This window comes from Cloeon dipterum, chromosome 1, assembly GCF_949628265.1.
Source record: "Cloeon dipterum chromosome 1, ieCloDipt1.1, whole genome shotgun sequence".
Taxonomy (NCBI): Eukaryota; Metazoa; Arthropoda; class Insecta; order Ephemeroptera; family Baetidae; genus Cloeon; species Cloeon dipterum.
In genome coordinates this window covers 30575779-30596136 of record NC_088786.1, presented here as the reverse complement: position 1 = coordinate 30596136, position 20358 = coordinate 30575779, and the positions used below count along the sequence as shown (strand labels likewise).

General features: G+C 40.9%; 4 protein-coding genes across 5 annotated transcripts; 1 reads left to right on the top strand and 3 right to left on the bottom strand.

The window, feature by feature from the left end:
• Positions 1 to 321: 321 nt before the first annotated feature.
• LOC135947848 (glutamate receptor 1-like) lies at positions 322 to 3678 on the bottom strand. Its single transcript, XM_065496814.1, has 7 exons — positions 3499 to 3678; positions 2845 to 3114; positions 2516 to 2784; positions 1408 to 1637; positions 1129 to 1343; positions 669 to 934; positions 322 to 616 (listed from the first exon to the last, which is right to left on the bottom strand). Exons 2-7 carry the CDS (start codon positions 3016 to 3018, stop codon positions 322 to 324), a joined length of 1449 nt encoding a protein of 482 aa, XP_065352886.1. The 5' UTR covers positions 3019 to 3114; positions 3499 to 3678.
• Positions 3679 to 4252: 574 nt separating this feature from the next.
• Positions 4253 to 9530, bottom strand: LOC135945072 (uncharacterized). The gene is made up of 7 exons (XM_065492483.1): positions 9363 to 9530; positions 8253 to 8546; positions 8081 to 8181; positions 7845 to 8009; positions 7129 to 7644; positions 5941 to 6200; positions 4253 to 4596 (listed from the first exon to the last, which is right to left on the bottom strand). The coding sequence occupies exons 1-5, from the start codon at positions 9516 to 9518 to the stop codon at positions 7362 to 7364; spliced, it is 999 nt and encodes a 332-aa protein (XP_065348555.1). The 5' UTR covers positions 9519 to 9530; the 3' UTR covers positions 4253 to 4596; positions 5941 to 6200; positions 7129 to 7361.
• A 1429-nt stretch (positions 9531 to 10959) lies between these two features.
• Positions 10960 to 13121, bottom strand: Pcmt (Protein-L-isoaspartate (D-aspartate) O-methyltransferase). 2 transcript variants are annotated; one of them, XM_065497727.1, is made up of 8 exons: positions 12930 to 13121; positions 12441 to 12583; positions 12275 to 12379; positions 12094 to 12214; positions 11954 to 12039; positions 11652 to 11830; positions 11498 to 11589; positions 10960 to 11265 (listed from the first exon to the last, which is right to left on the bottom strand). In XM_065497727.1, exons 1-7 carry the CDS (start codon positions 13048 to 13050, stop codon positions 11505 to 11507), a joined length of 840 nt encoding a protein of 279 aa, XP_065353799.1. In that variant the 5' UTR covers positions 13051 to 13121; the 3' UTR covers positions 10960 to 11265; positions 11498 to 11504. The 2 variants fall into 2 exon arrangements, with proteins under 2 accessions (XP_065353799.1, XP_065353800.1); XM_065497728.1 differs by lacking the exon at positions 11498 to 11589.
• Positions 13122 to 13619: 498 nt separating this feature from the next.
• Positions 13620 to 15952, top strand: LOC135947771 (uncharacterized). The gene is made up of 5 exons (XM_065496710.1): positions 13620 to 13761; positions 14100 to 14381; positions 14452 to 14732; positions 14789 to 15219; positions 15723 to 15952. Exons 1-5 carry the CDS (start codon positions 13684 to 13686, stop codon positions 15950 to 15952), a joined length of 1302 nt encoding a protein of 433 aa, XP_065352782.1. The 5' UTR covers positions 13620 to 13683.
• The last annotated feature ends 4406 nt before the right edge of the window (positions 15953 to 20358 follow it).

Here is a 20358-nt window from a genome sequence, read left to right as displayed (position 1 = left end):
CTCTTTTGTCGACGGGGTGATTTTATCGGCCCAATGCATTTAACTACCATTGTCTCTGTGCGTGTTTTGAAAACTTTTTGTAATAAAAGCTTTTTGTCCTCTGTTTACGCGTATTTGAGTGAATTTGAATAATGTATACTGGCAATGCATGTTATATAATGAAGACCAGGTAATTTTTAAAAAGTTGAATTGTCAGTATTGTACTAGCAATGCCATTATTTTGAATGACAATTTTTTTATATAAAACAACGTACATTTATATGAAATCAATAATAAACTAAAACTACTACAAGACAAACATCTTTACAGTAATTATTGTGGTTAGAATAAATTGTTTTGCATGGTTGTCCTCGCAGAATATTGCAGCATTATTTGCCGTAGAAGTTCCAGCGGCTGGAATTGGTCCCAGAGCCACCTTCGTGCCACAAGCTCGCAGAAAAGAAGCAAAACTCCGATGCAAAATCCTCCGGCCAGTGGGTAAAACGGCATTGCAACATTTTCCATTCCAAACTGGAGCAAACTCGTGGTCCGCGGGCAAAATTCCTCGGCTGATGGAATACGCAACCACCGTTGCCTCAGTCTGGTTAATTGTCCGCTGGTGAGCATTCTTGCAAGCCTTGGGAGCAAATATAAAACGGGCGCGCAAGTAAAATAACTCATTTACCAACGTTTGGTCTATAGGCTTCTTCAAAGGCGACATTTTGGATATCATCAAGTGGGCCGGCAGCTGGAAAACGTTTTCCTGAGATGCCATCATCAAATTGCATTCCAAAGCGAGGTCAAGAATTTTGGGTAGCATTCGCTCCTTGGCGTCCAGCAGAGTAGCTGATGACCACGGATCCACTATCTCGGTCAGAGCGCTCTCTATGTTTTGCACAACGCGCGGCTGCGGCTTTCTCTCGCGCATATCTCGCCAAGCACCCGACACTGCACTCTGGAGATGGAAGGAAAATTGATAAAACAAAAATAAAATTAAAGATTTGGGCAAAGGAATTTTTATTGATTCAACTCTACATCACTGTCAAAATTTTCGGTTAGCCATCACCAGTTTAAAAAGGGAATCTCAACCCACCAACAGCACAGGATTAAAAGCTAAAACTTTTCAGTTTTTTTTTCATTTATTTATACCGTGATCAATCGATGAGGTGGAGAGTCAGTGACCAAAATCGGTGTGTAGGACGTTGCGAGAAACTCATCCAGCCCCGTAAATGGCGGCTCCAGAATCCCCAAAGTCAATTTAGAGGTGAGCGAAGCGGAATAGACCAGTCCCATCAAAACTCCAAACGCGTACGAGCACCACAAAATCGTCCGCGCTGAGAGCGAGCGAGGAGAAAAGTCGGGGCCTGCACGGGCAAAAATGCGGAAACGAGGAATGATAAATAATTTTTGACGGCGGAGTGCTCTTACCCTGTGTTAGCAGTGAGCCGTAAATAATGAGCGCCGATTCGTAAAGTCCGTACAGAGGCCGGTTTGCAGCTTCAAAGCCGAAAATTTGGCCCAGCATGAAGGCTGTGGTCATTAAAATAACCGCCAGGGTCAGTACTGCGGCGATTGCTGTCCACAGGCGTAGCGGAAAAGGCTTCAGAAATTGGTTCAGACTGGAAGTGGCGGATATTCGAGGCACCACAAAGCCGAAACTGAAACAGCAACAAGCTCAAACGCCTCTGTCGGCCAAATGCACCTCCGGAAATTGGAGAACGAATGTGTGGGACCAGAGGTGAGATTAAAAATCAATTTAATCTCGGGTAAAGAACTGGGCGTTTCCATTTTCCACTGGATTGGTGTTAAAATTAAGAGAGCTTAATTTCTAACTGAAAGTCAATATATTTTCCAACTAAATAAAAAATTGAACATATTAATAGGTTTTAAATTATAAGAAGAAATTCTATGGTTGTTAATGCAATGTCAATTTTTAAGTCTATATTTTAAACTCTTACAAAAAAGCTATGCTAAAATGCTACTTTGAAAATTAAATTTAGTGTAGCTCTGCAACCTGCTGAACGCTCATGCGTTGGGGTTGCCTAGCGCTTTTAGTACGTCAAGTTATGTTGTTAATTAAGATGCCAACCCTCGAGTTTGGTTTTTCCATGACTTCGTCCTCGTTGCTTGAAATTTCTCCTTTCATTTCGTATTCCGACAAGGTTTGGCTTCACAGTTAACATCGATACAACAGTAAAAAATCCTTCAATCTTTTAGATATTTTCAGAATACAAAATTCCATGGAAAACCAAGACGGAAAAATTATTTAATAAAAAAAATATGGACTGGTTAATTTTGAGATGAGAATTTACCTCTTTTACGCCGCAAGATATTTTTCTACTCATCAAATTTGAGCGAAGAGGATGGAGTCAGATATAATTACAACATTGAAGATGTGTTATGTTTGTAAAATTTTTATAATTGTTACTCGATGATTTTTTATCGATAGTATTGTAAATGTGTATTTGAATGGAGATTAAATAAATGAAAGATTTGCGTGAGTGAACCAATTGAGCTGTGATGACGAATTTCGAACCTCAAAGTAGTGACCGGCGCGGTGAAGTCAATGACATCCGCGTCACCGAAAACAACGGCAAACGGTGCGAGCACGACGTCCGCCCTGCCGGATTGCAGCTCGGTGACGGCCCTTTTAAAAATTCCCCCGCTTTGTCTTGCGGTGCGGTAAAATTTCGAGGTGAAATTCATGCGGGCCTGCAGCTCGAGCCACAATTCGACCAGCCAGCCGCGGACGGCCTGCTGCGAAAATTCCGAGTCGCCCGCCGGCAAAATCACAAACGGTGGATCCTGGAACACAGGCGTGTGTTAACCTCGATGTAAATTAATGCAACCTCGATTTTGACGCACATGGAAAACGGCGACGCTTATTACTTTGCCTGCCAAGCTCATTTTGGGATGGGCGAGGGCGTTTAATGAAGTTATTTTGTCACCACTCTTCCACGAAACGTTGGACCTGACGAAACCGGCGCCGCTCCAGTGCAGAATTTTCGCCTCATAATTGCTCTCCCACATCAGCAGCATCAACTGCGTGTCTGCTCGTAAAAATTGCCAGTTTGGAATGCCTGTTCCTGCTCGCGGAAAGTATATCCAAAAAACGCGGTCCGTACGCTCCGTTGCCTGAAAAAAAAATCGATAAATTCACTCTCAGCACTTTTATTTTCACAAGAATTTAATATATCGAGATAAACCGGGAAATTTGCCAGGAAATCAATTTCTTTTCCTTTACTTTTGAACTTCCTGTTCCTTTTCTCGAAATTAATTTATTACTTCCCCCTCCGTCAGGAACTGGAACTGCTTGTTTTTATTATCTCTTTCTACGCATGCCAGACTGATGTTATTTTCTATTTGGAGAACCAGTGATCCGTTCATGATTTGCAAAGATCCATTATCGAAATTGACTTATTTGAATAGACCATTAATTTGCAACGATATTTATTATGCGAGCTCTTTGGCATACCAGCGCAAAAGAGCATCAATGAATGAGCCTTCTCGTATACAAACCGTTCTGAGATACGATGCAGTCGGTGCGGCGGATGTGAAGAAAAACGCCGCCACAATTGGCGGCTGGTTGGTATGCACGAGGGAAATGCTCGACGAACTCGATATTTTCGCAGCACTCAAATAAATCCCTCTGGCTGAACAAGCTCGTTGCAGATTGAGATGCACTTCTTCGGATCTCAGCCCCTGCACGGCTGCGAATATGCAGCATTCAAAAAATGATGGCGTACAGTTAATACAAATTCAATCGATAGTAATGTAATTAATAGTAAAATAAATTGAAAAATATATTTCTATGTCAACCTTTTTTGTGAATGAAGCAATTTATAATACTTAAAACTTCAATCTGAGAACAAATTTTAGTTGAACTGACTTAATTTGAATATTCTATTTAATCTGTGTGAATCAAAATAATACTGAACAGTAATTAGTGTATGTAGGAAAATCACTCACCATGATTCCCATCGTAAAACGCGACTAATCTTCTTATCGGCCTCTGCTCGTCAAGGGCCATCAAAAAATCGATGGCGTTTTGTGCTTGGTCTACAGTCTGGGCGCATATTTGCCGAAAAATAAGCGAAATAAAAATCGGCATAAAGCCGCAGTAATCTATTTTCATTTTGCAACCGGCTCGGATGGCTGGCGGAGCAGAAATTCGCGTTGCTAGTTTAATGTTCGCCTGCTCTGATTACTTTTGTTGCTGGGCTGCAAAGCGGGTATTCGGGTGCAAGAAAAATCAAACACCATTATTGCCATGTTTGAACTCGTAAAAGCTTTTAATGCAGTCGCTCGCATGAGCGTAAAAATGTTGTACTATAGCACACCACACACAGCTAGGAGGCAGCTTTACATACGTATTTATTCATATTTTGCGGCGAGGTGCCTTTTCACTTCCTCTTTGCGCAGTGCACCAAGATCTCAATTATGAAAATTAGAAAGGAGGACGCAATGCCGGCGAGGAATATGAGAAAGGGAAGAGTGACGTGCTTGAGGGCGAACGAGGGCAGGGTCGAGTCTAGCGGACAAGGGTCTTCGTCCACGAGAAACATCCAGCGTTGGCGAGCACGAGACAAACGACCCGTTTCCAGCATTCTTAACAGTCTGAAAAGTAGCCGAGTTAGCTTTTGTTATTTCTTGCGAGGCGCTTTTACTGTTGCGTGGAATGGCATTTGGCCGTGAAGATGATAATGAAAATTTTCAACCAGTTTAAAGAACTCTTTTTAGGGAAAGGCTAGAATCAGGGCATGTGAAATATTTCAACTATAATAAAGAACTTTGTTTCTCCTTTCCAGAACAATGCTACAAAAAATAAAAATGATTTAAGTATGTAAAAATCATATTCTTGTTTTTTAAATATTCTAAAATAGCGGCACACGAATGAAACAAAATTGGCATAAAGTTTAATTTTGTTGGCGAGGCCAGAGTGGGAAAGAGGGATGAACGCTTCCAGAGATGCCGCAAAAAGAGGAAATGTTTTTCACAAAAACGCACAGGTCTGCAACAGCACACGTGTAGTGTACACTCTCTGTTTTAATCAAATGAAAAAGATATCCGCTTTGTTGAGGCAGACAACATTTCATAACAGCACTCCCGCGAATAAAACAAAAACAGCTACAAAAAACTGCGGTAAATTGCTAATCGCAAGGCAGATCCGAACATGAATATGGTTTTTGTTGAGGTTGAAGTATTTGCGCAACAATCCATTGTGCCCGCGTCGAGTCGCGCGAACAATGTAATTCAAAATACAAAACCGTGCAGCAGGAGCAGGAGCAGCAGCCGCAGCGACCGCGCCGCAGCCGCAGTGCCAAACTCAAATTGAAGGCCCCCGCGCGCTCTTTATCAGTGCTGCGAGCGAGCGTGCAGCCGAAAATTGCCACCAGCGTCATTAACGAGATTAATGGAGCGGCTTGCGCGCACAAATTGCGGAGTAATACACAAAACAAGAACATGAAACATGTTTTTAATGACCTGCCAGATTTGTATGAACAGCTTGATCACCGCTCACGCAGCGAGGAAGTCAGCTGACAAATTGAAATTTCTTTCGCTCTGCTCAGCCTGATGGTACATGGCTCTAAGAAAGTGGGCTATTTGTCTTAAAAGGATCTTCCTTTAAATTAAAGCATTGTGCATTTCTCCGACTGTTGTAATTTTTCACAGCTGTAAGGACAAATTATTTTGGTTTTAGGCATTTTAATGGTAAAATGAATCTTGTCACTCTGGTTTCAAATTCTACGATTTCATTTCTTGACACATTTTCTACGCGTTTGGGCTCTATCTTACTGGTACCCTTTTTTAAATTAAATTGGTTGGAGGTAAAATTGGGCTGATGAATTTGTGTAGTTAATTCTTAAATCAAGTCGTCTTGATCCTATTCTTTGGTATAAAATTTTGTCTACAATTTTTAGCAACAATTTTCCACTAAAGAATCAAGGCTGTCAATCTCACAATTGGTCGAAGGCCTTTTTGAAAGGCGACGATTTCTGCAGCATGAGGGTGACCGGAAGCAACTCGTGTCCGGGCATGACCAGCAGCTCGCAGTCGAGCGGCGACTGTTGCACCAAAGGGCCGAATCTTTCGTGTGCCTCGAGCAGGGCGAGTTTCTCGTTCGACCTCATTAGCTCGTCAATCGCTTCGCTCACGTCGCCAACCAATTTTACACTTGGCTTCCGCTCTCGCAAACTTTTCCAACTGCCCGTCTCACCCTCCTTGAAAAAGAAAAACAACAAACTGAAATATTCATTTGATTTATTTTTCTCAGGAATCGATTGCTCAAACAAATATTTCAGGTTTATGGATAAGTGTTGTAATGCAATTTAAATATATTTTGGAAACATTTTACAATTTTAATTGGGCCAGTTCCGTTAAAACTTCCATGGTTAAAGGATTGTTGAAACCCTGCTATGGGAGTATAATAATATCATTTAGTTAGGTTAACAGGTCGCAGTGGGTCAGCTGCTTACGCTCAGTGACTCTGTGAGAAATAATGTATACATACTACTCGACAGCAATTGCGATAATAAGCATGAGGTGTGTTTCACCGCATGATGTGATTAAAGTTTATTAGTATGTTGGTGCACCTCAAAGGAATCACCCCTCAAGTAATCTTAATGACCCAGACCGCAGGGAACTTTGCTGCTCTCCTTTTCAACTTTTGCCAAAAAGAGGGCTAATTTTACGCTTTTTACAAATGTGGTAAAACTTTTAATGAGCACTGCAGGCAAAGGCAAGCACAAGTTAAAGTATTTTCTTTGAATTAACTTTTCATGCTTTTAATGATTTGCATGCTAATTTCTGCTCAATTGATTGAAAACTTTGGGAATGGAATGGGAGCTATACCCATTTCTTTACGGAATTTGGTGTCCACGGGTCGATTTTTTTTCATTCGAATTATTTAAAAAAAAATCCCTCTGCAAAAAAATAAAATTTGACTGTAAATTTGTCCTCAAATAGAAAACTAGGATTAAATAACAAACCTGCCATCCAATTTGCATTATTTTAAAGGGTGCAAGCTTTTTATTTTTGAAGAATTTCGCAACTTCAAACAATAGATTTTCAAAAAATAATAACATCAACAAGAAATTACGAGTACATGAAAAATTTTAATTTGTCGCTCTTTTTGTTGGAAATAAATACCTTAATCAGGTAGTGGAGGATCGAATCTCTCACGACGATCGGTCTGTAGTTAGAGGCAAGCATTTGATCTAGCGAGTGAAACGGGAAATCCACTTCTCTGACTGCAAGCTTGGAAATTAGCGCAGCCGAGTAAGCCGTGTAAATGACCACCCCGAAGGTGTACGAGCACCACAGAATGATTCGTCCTGATAGAGAGCTCGGTGAGCTGTCTGTGCCTGCAACGAAATTCTGGATTAGTACGACATCAATGGTGGTTGCGGCTTTGCTTCGGTTTTCTCGTGCTTGCCTTGCTGCAGCAGCGAGCTGAAAATTATGAGGAATGACTCGCGCAGCTCGAATATCGGCGCCTCCTGCGTTTCAAGACCGATCCTCCTGGCCAGGGTGTAAGCTGTGCCCATCAGCAGGGCAGAGAAGGTGGTCAGGCCGACAAGGCTGTACCACAGAAAGGGCGAAAATGGATGCACGAACTGGCCTATGCCGGATACAGTCGATGAACGGTGAATCAAAAATCGCAGTCTGAGAATAAAGAAATATTTTTAAATTTTGGAAGAGATTAAAGATGTAAAACCTCTTTTTTATTTCGTTTGTGTCATTTTTAGTCTAATTTTTGCGAGTTTTATTTCTGAGTTTTTGATTTAACTTCCTCAACAAACACTAAAAAGTGTCTAAAAAATTTCAATTTAATTAATCAAACTAGTTTTAATCATAACATTGACCTTAAAGTGGCAACAGGATAGGTAAACTCAGCCAGGTGAAAGTTTCCCAAAGTAGGCACAGCCGGAGTTAGAATCACCTCAGCCCTCCCAGAAGACAGCTCTTGAACGGAAACTTTAGTTTTGTTTGCATTGGCGTTGCGTCTACTCGGCTGGTAAAATTTGGACCTTGTCTCGCAATAAAGCAGCACAACACGTTATTATCACCTACGTCAATAAATTTCCTTATAACATATTACGTGAATCGGAGTTGACTGCGCAAATCATTCCAGACGTCGACGAGCCACCCCTCTGCGGAGCTTTTGTTGCCTTCGTTCTTTATGATCACAAACGGCGGGTCCTTTTTATTACGAAAAATACGCATATTTCACGTCTCGAGCTGCTTTTCAGTGTCAGAGTAATGAGGCTCACGTGAAATACGGCTACAGAAAAATGATATCCCTCGAGGCTGCGTCGCCCTTTGAAGCGGAGATTCGAGGAGAAGGTGTTGAGCGAGGCCGAGTCGTGCGCTTTTTCGCTCATTTCAAAGCGCGCACCGTTCCAGGTGAGCAGCTCCACAGCTCCGTTCGCAGCCACTGCGGCCACCGTGGCTTCGCTGTCCGCCTGCAGCCCTAAACTGCTTCCAGTGAGTTTCGCTGCCGAATTGTTCCTCGCAAGAATGAGCCAGTCCAATTGTGAGAAGGCGACAGATTCCTCAGAGTTGGCCTAGGATACACATATTGGAAGTAAAATTAACTTCTGCGTTCAAAGCGAACGATCTAGTTTCATTTTAAAAGCAACTCGTTTAACATAACATATTAAAAATTTAAGCTTGAGAACTAATTGCATTCTAAAGGAGAATTTTTGGTAGAAACCCCTGAAAAATAATGACCAGCCAGATCTATATATGTATGAAAGTGCAAATAATTAACAAATTTACTTGTATTTGTCATCGGCTGATTAATACTAATTTTCTAGTGTATTAAATTAAAAAAAAACTGCGCAGCTGGATAAACCTGTGGTAAATGCCTCAATTTTCAATATACTATGTTCCGCAATGAAAGTTAATATCTTCAATTAATTAAAAATCGATCGTGATTTGGAAGTCGAGTGGAGCAAAGTTCGACTTCTTATCTCTTTGGTATCGGAGAATTAGGCAACTTGCCGGGCACGTACGCTTTCAGGTTGCATAAACACATAAAGCGCTAACAAAAGTTCATAACTGAGTGAGAGCGTCTACCGTTTAGCTCAACGAGCGTTTTGGGCTAACTTTTGTAATTGAATTTTGGTAGTGATGTCTCAGAAATGCTATTGCATGCCTCTGGAACAGTTTTGTTCGCACAAGCAGCAGCAGGCTGCGCAAATTGAATAAGCAAAAGTTTCATTCCAAGAACAACTAACGACACTAGTTTGTTTTCGCACTGACAAAACTTTTTGACTGGTTATGCCAGATGATGATGATGTTCTTTCCGACTGTTTATTGGAATCAAAATTAAACTGACAAATTGTGCCGGTGATGATCCGAGCGAAAGGGAAACTAACCACTCTGATGAATCGAGCAGCGACTAAGTCACTTTGGGTGATCAAAATCGCAGTGGCGCGTCGATTTAGGCTGGGGGTCGTCGGCTGCAGGTTTTTCGAAGGCTTGACAGGCATTGCGCTGACGGAGAAGCCACCTAATGAAAAGCCCAGCGCCATCGACCTGACTGCATCGCCTGTTGGCAAAATAATGCGACAAGATTTCTTTATTTCCAAGGATAATATTCAGCGCAGGAATTTCTTTTCATTCCACTAAGAGCTTTCTTTTTAACTGAGGGGGTGCGCGCGTCAGAAATGACAGAGAAGAACAGATAATCGAGAGGGTAGTGGATCGGGGTTGCATGACGACGCGGAGTTTGCCGGCCAAAAACGCTTTGCATGCACGCAGAAAGTGTTCCGGCCCGGGTTCCAACAGTTTTAGGCCAAGCGGCATCAATTTGTGATTGCAAATATTTGAGCACAGACGAGAGCAAATATGTAAATAAATAGGCAATTAATATTCTGCACTCCGTTTGTTTGTTTAGGTACACGCTATAAATTGAATCTGCCTTTGTCAAACAAGGAAGATTGGAAATCTGCGGGAAAATTAATTTTCGGCGCTGAATTACAACAGCTTAAATGAAATTATGTAGAACATGAAATATCAGTTTATAACTCTTAAGCTTAGGAAAAAATTAAAAAGGAACACTGCCACATCGATTTAATTTGTGAAAAATTAAGTGGATATAGGTTAGTAATTTCAATTTTAAGTAAGTACACTTGATAGGCAGCAACTTTTCCGGTCCTTGAGGAATACTTAAAAAGTAAATAAGCAAAAAATCAGTCACATGGAAAAATAATTGAGTTTCTGTAATCGTAAATTTTATTTCTTAATGTATAAATATTCTGTATTTTTTAATTGTCTACTAAACGGTTTTGTAATTTGCTTATTCCGCTTACAAAATAAATATATTCTTTATTTAGATTAATATTATTTAGGCTCATATATTCCTCGTATATTCAAATTGAGAAATGAAATTTTGTCTTACCAAAAGCTTCATTGTCCTCATAGTAGAAAACAACCCTGTTGGACGGTCCAGAGTGCAAATAGGAGCGCAGGAATATTTGCGAAGTGTTGAGAAACATACTCCAATCACTGCCGAGGGAATATGCAGTAGCAGCAGCAGCAATAAAACAGCTGTAACTCCATAAAAGCAAAGCGGCGAGCATCATATCGCGGCGGCTGATAAATCGCCGGCGAACAGCACCTCAGGGACGGGTGAAATGGCGCGATTATATATTTGCTCTCTTTCGCCACCGATGTTTGAGTGAAAATAAAAGATTTACGGCGGCGCGGCTTGCCAACGTCATTTTGCGTAATAAGCGTGTAGCAACCGTAAACTTTTGTAACAACTTAACTGTTTCCCTCCCTGTGAGAAAAAAGTCGTGGAGTGTGTGGAAAGTTTTGTGGGTAGAGCGAAACTTTTTGTGCATGTCAGGCTTGTAGCAAATGCAAGATGAATCACGACTTTACTTTGTCATCCAGTTTTGTTTACTTTCAATAAGTGATTATCCCTATATTTTCTTCAACCTTGGAAATGGTTTGAAAGACAAGACAAACTTATTTTTTGTCACATTATTGTTTATTTTATACTTCTTGCAAAAGTAGCACAAGTTTTTAGCAAATCCAATAAAATCATAATCATTAAATATTAAATTTTTGCCATTTCAAATTAATTGCAGTCTTTCTTGGCACGAAGCATACGCGATATTTAACACAATCCAAGTTGTACAATAATGCTGTCAGCTGGTCCTTTTAGGGTTTGAGCTCTTGCATCCAAAGCCAATTCAGCAAATTTGACAGCACCTGGCAGAGTCATCATCAGTAATATTTAAGGGTGCAGGCACATCTGTCTAAAGGTCAGCGCTGAAATAATAAAATATCCACCCTGAGCAACCGTTTAATAAGAAAATAATGGCAAAACATCCAGTTTGGATGGTGTTTGGGGAAGATTTCTACTTCTAACTACTCTGATTTCCTTAAAGCGCCAGAAAGTTATATGAGAATAAACGCTATATTAACAGAGAGCAGTTTAATTTCATATTGAAATTAACTTGGCAAGTTTTAAATGGTTTCATGCTATGACTTTCCAACTCACATAAACTTCAAGAATTAGAGTTGGAACTTTGACCAGAAACATTGTTTTTCCCCAGCTTTTTTCTCACTGCCCTTTGGATTCGCTTGACTATTCTGCAACACAAACCAAAATGTGGCCTTGCTTTGCCCCAAATAAATCGTGCAGACGTGTCTACCTTCTAGGGTAAGGCCATTGTTGCTCCTTGTCTGTCAGGGGGACATAAATAACTCCCATTAGAGTCTTCTTAGTGATTGTGCCATCCAGGGCTTTGTCTATCTGCTGCAGCTGTTGGTCCCAGCCTTCCGGTCCAACTGGAATCACCATTCGGCCACCAGGAGCAAGCTGCGCGATAAGCTGGAATAATAAAATACAACAATATTTAGGTTTCCTTGTATTGGCGAGTCAGTTTTCAATATGAAGGTATTTATCATCTCGCTAGTTTTTAGTTAAGGGATTAAGGTAGTTGAATAAAATCACCTCCTCTGGAACTTTTGGCGCGGCAGCACCAACATGAATGGCATTGTACGGGGCTTCAGCTTTGTGCCCTTTCCGGCCATCTCCAACTAAAAAAAATATGAAAGATAAAAATATTTTAAGAGTAAATATAAAAATACTACCAATTATTTTTACTCTGCCGGAGGACAAGAGTTCAGGATTGTCTAGCTCGATATTTTTAATAGAAGTATCCACTAGCTCTTCAATGTGGTCAATTCCAACCGCTTTTCCAGTCTCACCAAGCTGAAGGTACACCATTTGATTTTTTATTTAATAAGTATAAGAGGTCAGAGGCTGGGTTACCATTAGAGCCATGCAGACGGTCAGGTAGCCACTCCCGGAACCGACGTCCAACACTTTGTTTCCTTCCTTCAAGTGGTCTTTTAGGATCTCCAGTGCATGGGCGTGCTGGGATCGAGGGGAAGATTTTTATTGCTTGAGTTTGGCTTCAAGAAAGGACAACATTTACCATGTGGGGAGCGCTGATGGTAACACCATAACCGATACCCTGAGGAGCGTCCTGGTAGGGTTTGTTCACTTCCAAAATATACTTGCCGCGGTCTGTCCTGAGCATAGCGTTTTCAACCTCTGCGCTAGTTATGATTCCATTTGCTGAAAAATTAAGCTCAACTTAAAATTCAAATAACAATAATGCAAAAATCACGATATTTGCAAAAGCAAATAGTTATGTTTAACATTTTTATTAAAAAACTGAACAAAACATGTCATGGATTTATTTAATAATTTTTAATAAAAAACTGATTAAAATTTACCAGCAGCTTATAAATTAATATCATTTTGAATGGGCAGGTCGTCACATTTGCTAATTTGATAGACTCACACTTTTCGCCCAGCACTCACACTTCTCGCTAGGATACGTTAGATACATAACTACATTGATTCTTCCCATCAGAGAGCGAGAAGTGTGAGTGAGCGGAAAGTGTGAGTCCCCTAATACCTTTAAGATTGGCGACAAGTTCTGTATTCGTAGCACCGTGTGATCGCCAAGCCATGGTGGAGCGCAGGAGGTTTGGAACGACGAAGCAACCGAGAGTCGTCAACGAGAGCAGTTGTCGCATCAAGTCGAGTGACAAATTTTTGTGTATTGATGGTCGTCCAAGCAATGCGCTAAACGAACGGGATGAATGAATAATAACAACAGCTGATGTTGAAGGAGCGTAAAATGATTTTTGTTGGTCGGGAGCGCCCAGGTCGGCAACCCGCAAAACTTTTGAGAGGCTCGTGGTTCTTACAACGGAATAAAGATGGCGCGCGTGTAAAGCCTGTTTCATTTTTGTAATTTTTAGGCGCAGTGGGAAATCGTAGAGGTAAATCCTTTGATAATCTACCAAACTAAAAAATTTCATATGCAAAAATGAAAAATTAAATAAACTGATCCAAATCTATACAAAATCGTTTTTGAAATGAAATAGCAAAATTAATTTTTATCATTATGCTGCTAATATTAAGAATTTTGGAGACAAAAATTCAAATCATTTTATCATAAAATAGCCGAGAAATAGACAATGAGTGAATGAATGTTCGAAGAAATTTCTCTCCTATCGCCTTGTCACCAAAAATGTGCACTACAAGGTGGTAGGGTGAGCGCCGAGTGGAGGAAATTGTGAAGTAGGATCTTATTGCGTGTGTATTACACGAGAACTGATCCTAAGCAGAGGCGTGTCAGTTGAATACACGCTAACCGGTCAGGGATGGCGGAACCACGCATTAATGAGCAGCGAATTTTTCGTAAATACAGCCAGTGGTACTATAACATTAGCGTGAAAAAGGTTAGTTTTTTTTTATTTAATTCCTCAATTTAATTAAACGTTGAAAAGAGAACACAATGCTGTCTTAAGTTTATCGTTCTTATTTAACTGCCCCTTACGTTGAAACAAATTTAAAATATTTTTTTTAAATCCTTGTTGTTCCTTAAAAAATATTTTTATCAAGGAAATATATACATTTTACGCTTTGGTAACAAATTCAATTCAATTTAAGCAGATTAAAAAACATACGGCATAATTATTATAAATTCAAGTTGGTTCCAATTACATCGGAAAGGCAAAAGATGCAACAGATTCGGAGAATCAGTTATTCAAACCTGAGCATTGCCGACATTTTTCAGGATCCTCCGATGCCAGACGTGCCTGAGCTGGTCACGTTGCTGGAAGCGGTCGGTTTCAAGCTGACCAGCATGGGTCTCGGCAAAAATGCCCCATCGAATTCCGCATCAAAGCTGTCAGGGTTGAAGCTGACGTTAGAGTGCGCCGCCTCAGGCGTAGTCGCGGAAATGGAATCGCCGCCTGACGTAGAGTGCCGCTGCTCTGTTTTCGATACCAATAAATCCGACGCAGCAGACAGCAACGTGCAAGAAAAGGCATCCTTCTGGACAATCACTGCCAGTCAGGTATAAAAATTCCTGATCGTTTATTTCTGCAGATATATTATTTTTAATTTCTCCTTTTTGTGAAATTCAGGAAAACCTGAATGGCAGAAATGGTAAAATCGGGAGCTCTCTTCTGCCGGAAGTTGACGCCAAGCAATCGAGGGTTATCAAAGAAGTGTTCCAAATTCTCCAAGACGATCTTTTCAATGCATTAGAAGCGAAAAATGCATCTGACAGAAAGCGGCTGTCGCTGACCCATGCGCCGCAGTTAAATGGAGGCATCAGCAATTCTTCAAGCATTCAGCACTCCATGGACTCCTTGGAAAGGACGGACTGCGGAAGGAGCATGATTGATGCCACAGTCAATAGGAGGTACAGAGCTATTTAAATCTCCGTAAAATAAATTTTAAAAAAATATTCACTTTCAGAGCCAGCATTGGTTGTGGCGAAGACCTTAAGAACGTGATGCCGCTGTTGAATCAGCTGCCACCCAAACCGAGGAAACAACTGTCCAGCAGTTCCTCTGAAACCGACCCTGACACTCCTAAGGCGGTGCAAAACGCGGCAGCGTCTCCACTGACCAAGTCTGACGCTCTCAGAAAACTGCTGACCTCCGCCCTGAAGCTGCTGGAGCCCACAAAAGCGGAAAAAGTGGTGCCGCATCGAAAGACCACTTTCAATCTTCCAGCCGGCGACACTTCACACGACGCTGCCAAAAGAAGTGCAAAAGTCTTCGGGACTCCTGGCCCTGCAAGGACGACAGGCACTCAGAACGTGAGCAGGTTCACCTCACCTTCGGTCAGGGTGGTTAGTAAGACCATTTTCCGAGGACCAGCAACGCCATCGACGATGATACCAGGTAATGAAAATTTATGCATTTAAGCTGAGTTTTTGTAATTTTTACTGTTAATTAAAATTTAATTAGTATTTAGTTACTATTATGAACGATTTGAATTAAATTTGCATCACGGGACGATTTTAACGTTGGAATAGTGGGTTATGTATTTGGATTTTCATGCTGAGCCCAAAGGGTCCTCATTTGGGACTGGGAGAGCCTTATTTCATTGGCTGATATGAACTGTCAAAAGCTTTTGTCTGGGAATAGGATCAAACCATAATAATTTGTACTTAATTTTCTTATTAATATTTTAAATACACGCTGACCCAGAGAAACATAATCGTCATGGGGGCCCGCATATTAAGTCTCACAATCAACACTATAACTCATACCACTAAAATCCGTTCTTAAAATGCTCAAATTGCAGAAAATACATGCAGTAAAACCACATAAATTGAAAATTATTATGTCTATAATTAAAGAATGAAGGAAATAATTTCTCTTATTTAATTTATTCTCTTCAGTAGCTTCCAAAGCAAGAAGCGTGGATGCCATGCGGAGACGTACCGTCGCCATAACAGAGAAAAGCAGAGTGTTGAGGACCAACACGCTGTCCCCCAGCGCCGAGGTGACGGAGGGCAACAACCCCGTGAGCGCAACCCCTCTGAGCCTGCCGCCGAAGCCCAAACTGGTGAGGCGGAGTTCCTTGCCGCCCAGACCGATAAACAAGGAAAATTCCGATCCGACTAAATGAGTACCGCACTATTTTTACCCCAAGACTCATTGTCACCCTCTTATTAATTTCATTCGCGCGAATCTTGTAATTATGTAGAGCAAAATCTTGATGTATTTGTGTTAATAATTGTTTGTGCGGAGGAAGCGCTTGTTGTGCGTCTTTCTCACACCCTCTTGGATGATTATTTTATTAGCAGTTATGTTTTGATGGCAAATGGCCCACTCGAAGGGCGTAATGTGGCCGCGTTTGCTGGATAATCCCTCTTGGCGGGCGGGCGCAGCCGCTGATGGATGCTGGCTGGCTTGGCTAATCCCCGACGCGCGAGAGGAGCGTATTTGCCTGCGAGGCGCCATCACAGATGACATTTCCGTGTCGCCCAGGGATTACCGGCCCTCCTCCTTTTGTAATCAAAGTCTTTTAGAATTTGCCGTCAAAATCTCGCCACGCTCTCGAACCGAGCAAATGTAACGCGGGTGCGGCGAGAAACCAGATATTGCGGTCAGATTGCTTATTAAATAAGTTTTTTAATGTTGTTTAAGTGTGTAAATAATGGTATGCTATGAGTTTCGTAAACTTGACACACGTGAAACAATTTTTATATGGTAATTATCAGATATTTTTTGGTATCAATAAAATTACGGATGGGCTGTGGAGACTGAAAGAGCATTTTGATTATAACACCGATAGTTGACTAATTCTTCAAATTAATAATTTCATAATTATCTAAAATATGCACTTGGCAATTCGCATATAAAAGGAAGGAAAAGAACTTTGAGAATAAATTTGAAGTGATAATTTTCAGAGGGTCCTATGCTACGTGTCGAAAGTGAGCTCTTAATCGACAGCTTCATAGATATATATAAAGCCATAAAAGTTTTTGGCGGTTGTTGCAGAGCTTTTCAAACCGAAAAGTTAATTCAAATCTCTGGAGGGAGCCTGCAAGTGGCGGAATAAAGAGAACGCGCGGCTCGAACTGATTTAAGTTTTAGCTCAATTCCTGTGTGGAATCGAGAATAAAGCCATTATTAAGGCCGCCTGCGAGAGAGTAAGTGCATCAATAATTCAGCCAGATTTTGTCATCACAGGATTCGCCACGGCACTCTCTCTTTTGTTCTTCGTTTACTTTGGTTCAATAAATTAATCGACTTTTCGCTAAAGCACTTCACTCCAGTCTCATCCTCGTCGTTAATGAACAACTTCCAGGACGTTCATGGGCAAATTAAAAATTTACAATATCATTTTCGAACTCACTCAACATTTCCCTGTTACCTAATAGCCACCCTGAGTAAATCCACGCAGAGTTAATTTTCATAATTAACTAGGTGTGTATATTTCTTTCTTATTTCTATTTTAGAAAGTTATTAATATCCCTCTCAACTATTAATAAAAAAAATCCAGAACAATATTGCCCGTAGAAATTTAAATCCCTGAGAGGGATCCGAACACACGCTGATAAATTAAGTAATTTGGGGTGACGCACAGTGAATTCTGCAAGAAGTCGAGTTTAGATCAATTTTCAATTAAACGCGCCCACGTCAGTGCGTGTGACTAAAAAATCCACTGCCTTAGAGCGACGCAATGTGTCAAAAGCAGACGTCGACGAACAATAATTATTCCATCAGCGTGCGCGGCGTATAGACGAACGAAAATAACGCGAGAGAGTCAAGTGGCAGACGCTTGATTATTTTGCAGAGCGGCTAATTTATTCGGGGCACACACTTAATGAGTCAGTACTAATGTTATTTGCCGGCGGGGGGATAAACGGCAGCGAGCCGCGAGCCAGCCAGCCAGCCAGTCGACGGGGCGGGGGCGGTGAAGTGCATATTGGGATTTCTCATCATCTTTGAGAGCTATCAGCCACTTGATAACCACTAAAAGCGGCTCGCACCCTCTTTTGTCTCTCACTCACCCGTGCTGGCTGGCTCCATTACCACTGCTTTATATTTTCCGCCGTGTGCACTCCCTTGCGCATTTTCAGCAGCAGCAACAACAAAAACATCGGCTTTTTCTCACACTCCCGCCCGGTCGCCTTTTCCGCTCTCACTGCAATTGACGTGCCCGAAAATCGCTATCAACGCGAGCACTGCTGATAAGGTTGACGTGGGAGGTCTAATTCGGAGCATTGACATTTTTCACACTGGCTAATCAAATTTTAAAAATATATTTCAAATATCACTGTAATATGAGTGAACAGTAAAATAATAGTTTATTCTCACTTACAAATTAGTCATAGATTAAATTTAGTTGGATTTTATCAATCTAAAGAGTTTTTTATTAAATGAAAAACCTTTTACTCTTCCTCTACAAGCTGAGTAGTATAATATGGATAAAAGATTTTCTGTTAAGACAAACTGTAAGCTATAGAGTCGGAAATGCGAGTTAAAATACTAAAATGGCAACACAATATTACACTTTTATTTAAACATTTTACAGGCTGAAATGGAAAAATGCTGTCGCGAAATAAAGCAGTCCCCCAACATTTGAGAGCCTCTTTGTAACAAAGCATTTTTATCGGATTATTTCGTCTATAGTGGAGCATTTCGAGTCACTAACCAACTTTTGCCTTTCTGCTGACATTATGTAGGTTAGTCAGTGATATGTAGATCACCCGAACTGTTCAAATATCTCTCACTGCTTTGAAACTCCTAAGAATAACTTTAACAATGCGAGGCAACAGGCTGGTTACAACTAAAGAATATTACACTTGTAAAGGCACAAAAATAGATGTCATGACATTTTAGTTGATATATACATCAAATGCAGCTTCCACGTCGCCGTTTATTTCTACGAATATTTCTATAGGAACTATAGGATCCTATATTTAATTTTAACTGAAGCGCACAATACATATATAACCGATTTTCACGCTTCACCCAAAGAAGAAATCTGTGCCGCCAATAATACTCCTTTTGTGAAGACCTCAGTGGAACATTGACAACATTGTCATTCTTCATAATCCTGGAGTGCACGGCCAGAGGTAAAATAAATAAATTCCACCCCCTCATAGTAGAAGGTTGAAACATCTCTTGATGGAATAAAAATGTTGTTTGTATACTCTGATTATTTAACTCCCATATGGGAGCGTTTTACAAAAGGGCCCACTGCGGGGGCCCTATAGGCCCCACAGAAGATTCCTTTGAAGCATCATCTTGTCTTGGCCCCCACCCCCGCCCCTTGCGGGCACAAAACGAACCGATCCTGTATTCTATAGGTTGGAGCCATAAAGCACCAATAATTAAAAATATCAAAGTTTATCATTTGCGATGGATTTAGGTAAAAAATCAAACAAAAAAACTTAACATCAATAAACATTCACATATCAGACCAAGAAAATCGTAATTGCTCAATATTTTTGACAATTCGAGAGCAAAAATTAGGGTTTTGTCCATTCTATTCCCTCGTTAAAGATTTTTAATCCAGCATTAATCATTTTTAATTACATCAAATGAGGCTGTTCTGCAGGACTCTATATAAAAATATAAATTTTAAAGCCCAGTATCATCATAATCAAAGTTGGGGCAGCAAAATAAGAGCTCTCAGATGAATTAGCTCTAATTTTTTTAGGGAGGACAGACGCCAAAAACAAAACAAACAAAGCAAGAATTTTTTCAATTAAAAGTAAACCTTTTCATTGTGTTTTATTTTCATAGTCTTCTCCTTCAAAATTCAATTGATCATAAAGATATTTTAGGGGAAGGAAGATTGAAAGACGCTTTTGTTCCTTTTATATTACATAGGGAGAAGATTATTTGGTAAAAATATGAGCCTAACAAAACATCCACGTTTATTTTAACAACTCACATGTGGCCATAAAAAAACTAAAAATATGTAATTATTCGCAACCGAGCGGCTCCTTTCAAGAAGCAAAATCCCTTGTGGAGATTACTCAACGCTTGTCACAAATATGTAACATTATTTTCACCCGCACAATGGTGGAAAAAATTAGCTCAGGTGAGGCGGCGACTCTTTTGAAGATTGACCACTCAATTGTGCGAGAGAGCTTTTCGGTGTGCACAACAGCTTAACGTGATTTTGGACGCATTGAGCGTGGCCCGCATTATGCAGTGCCGATGCACAGTCAATCGAAAACGCCGAACCCTGCGCTCACGATATTGACTCAAAGTCTTTAATAAAGCTCCGATCTGCTTGCGCTGAGCCAGGCCCAATTTGTTTGCCGATCGCGTTCAATATTAAATGATTGCCGCTTGCTTGACTCGCCAGCCAGCATCTCGTCTCACTTATTGTGTGTGTTTGTGTGTTTGCACCCGATACCGCTCTGCACACCGTGTGTACACACACCTGGACATTGTGTTCTACCGCCGTCACCATGTGTGTGGTTGCGCTCCGCCACCCCGACAATGCACCCCCGAGACGAACACATATACACTGCTGGCGGTTTGAGACGTGCAGCGCGGTGATGAGAT

What these genes read in the sequence shown, in the direction of transcription:
- LOC135947848 (XM_065496814.1), bottom strand. Translation starts at nt 3,018, where the DNA reads ATGCTGCTGATGTGGGAGAGCAATTATGAGGCGAAAATTCTGCACTGG. An exon ending in CGGCTCACTGCTAACACAGG is followed by an intron (nt 1,344 to 1,407) that starts GTAAGAGCACTC and finishes TTGCCCGTGCAG; the next exon opens with GCCCCGACTTTTCTCCTCGC. An exon ending in AAGAAGCCTATAGACCAAAC is followed by an intron (nt 617 to 668) that starts GTTGGTAAATGA and finishes TTTGCTCCCAAG; the next exon opens with GCTTGCAAGAATGCTCACCA.
- LOC135945072 (XM_065492483.1), bottom strand. Translation starts at nt 9,518, where the DNA reads ATGGCGCTGGGCTTTTCATTAGGTGGCTTCTCCGTCAGCGCAATGCCT. An exon ending in CTGCTCGATTCATCAGAGTG is followed by an intron (nt 8,547 to 9,362) that starts GTTAGTTTCCCT and finishes TGTGTATCCTAG; the next exon opens with GCCAACTCTGAGGAATCTGT. An exon ending in TATCCTGTTGCCACTTTAAG is followed by an intron (nt 7,645 to 7,844) that starts GTCAATGTTATG and finishes CTTTATTCTCAG; the next exon opens with ACTGCGATTTTTGATTCACC.
- Pcmt (XM_065497727.1), bottom strand. Translation starts at nt 13,050, where the DNA reads ATGCGACAACTGCTCTCGTTGACGACTCTCGGTTGCTTCGTCGTTCCA. An exon ending in ACTTGTCGCCAATCTTAAAG is followed by an intron (nt 12,584 to 12,929) that starts GTATTAGGGGAC and finishes TTAATTTTTCAG; the next exon opens with CAAATGGAATCATAACTAGC. An exon ending in CGCCAAAAGTTCCAGAGGAG is followed by an intron (nt 11,831 to 11,953) that starts GTGATTTTATTC and finishes TTATTATTCCAG; the next exon opens with CTTATCGCGCAGCTTGCTCC.
- LOC135947771 (XM_065496710.1), top strand. Translation starts at nt 13,684, where the DNA reads ATGGCGGAACCACGCATTAATGAGCAGCGAATTTTTCGTAAATACAGC. An exon ending in GGACAATCACTGCCAGTCAG is followed by an intron (nt 14,382 to 14,451) that starts GTATAAAAATTC and finishes TGTGAAATTCAG; the next exon opens with GAAAACCTGAATGGCAGAAA. An exon ending in GCCATCGACGATGATACCAG is followed by an intron (nt 15,220 to 15,722) that starts GTAATGAAAATT and finishes TATTCTCTTCAG; the next exon opens with TAGCTTCCAAAGCAAGAAGC.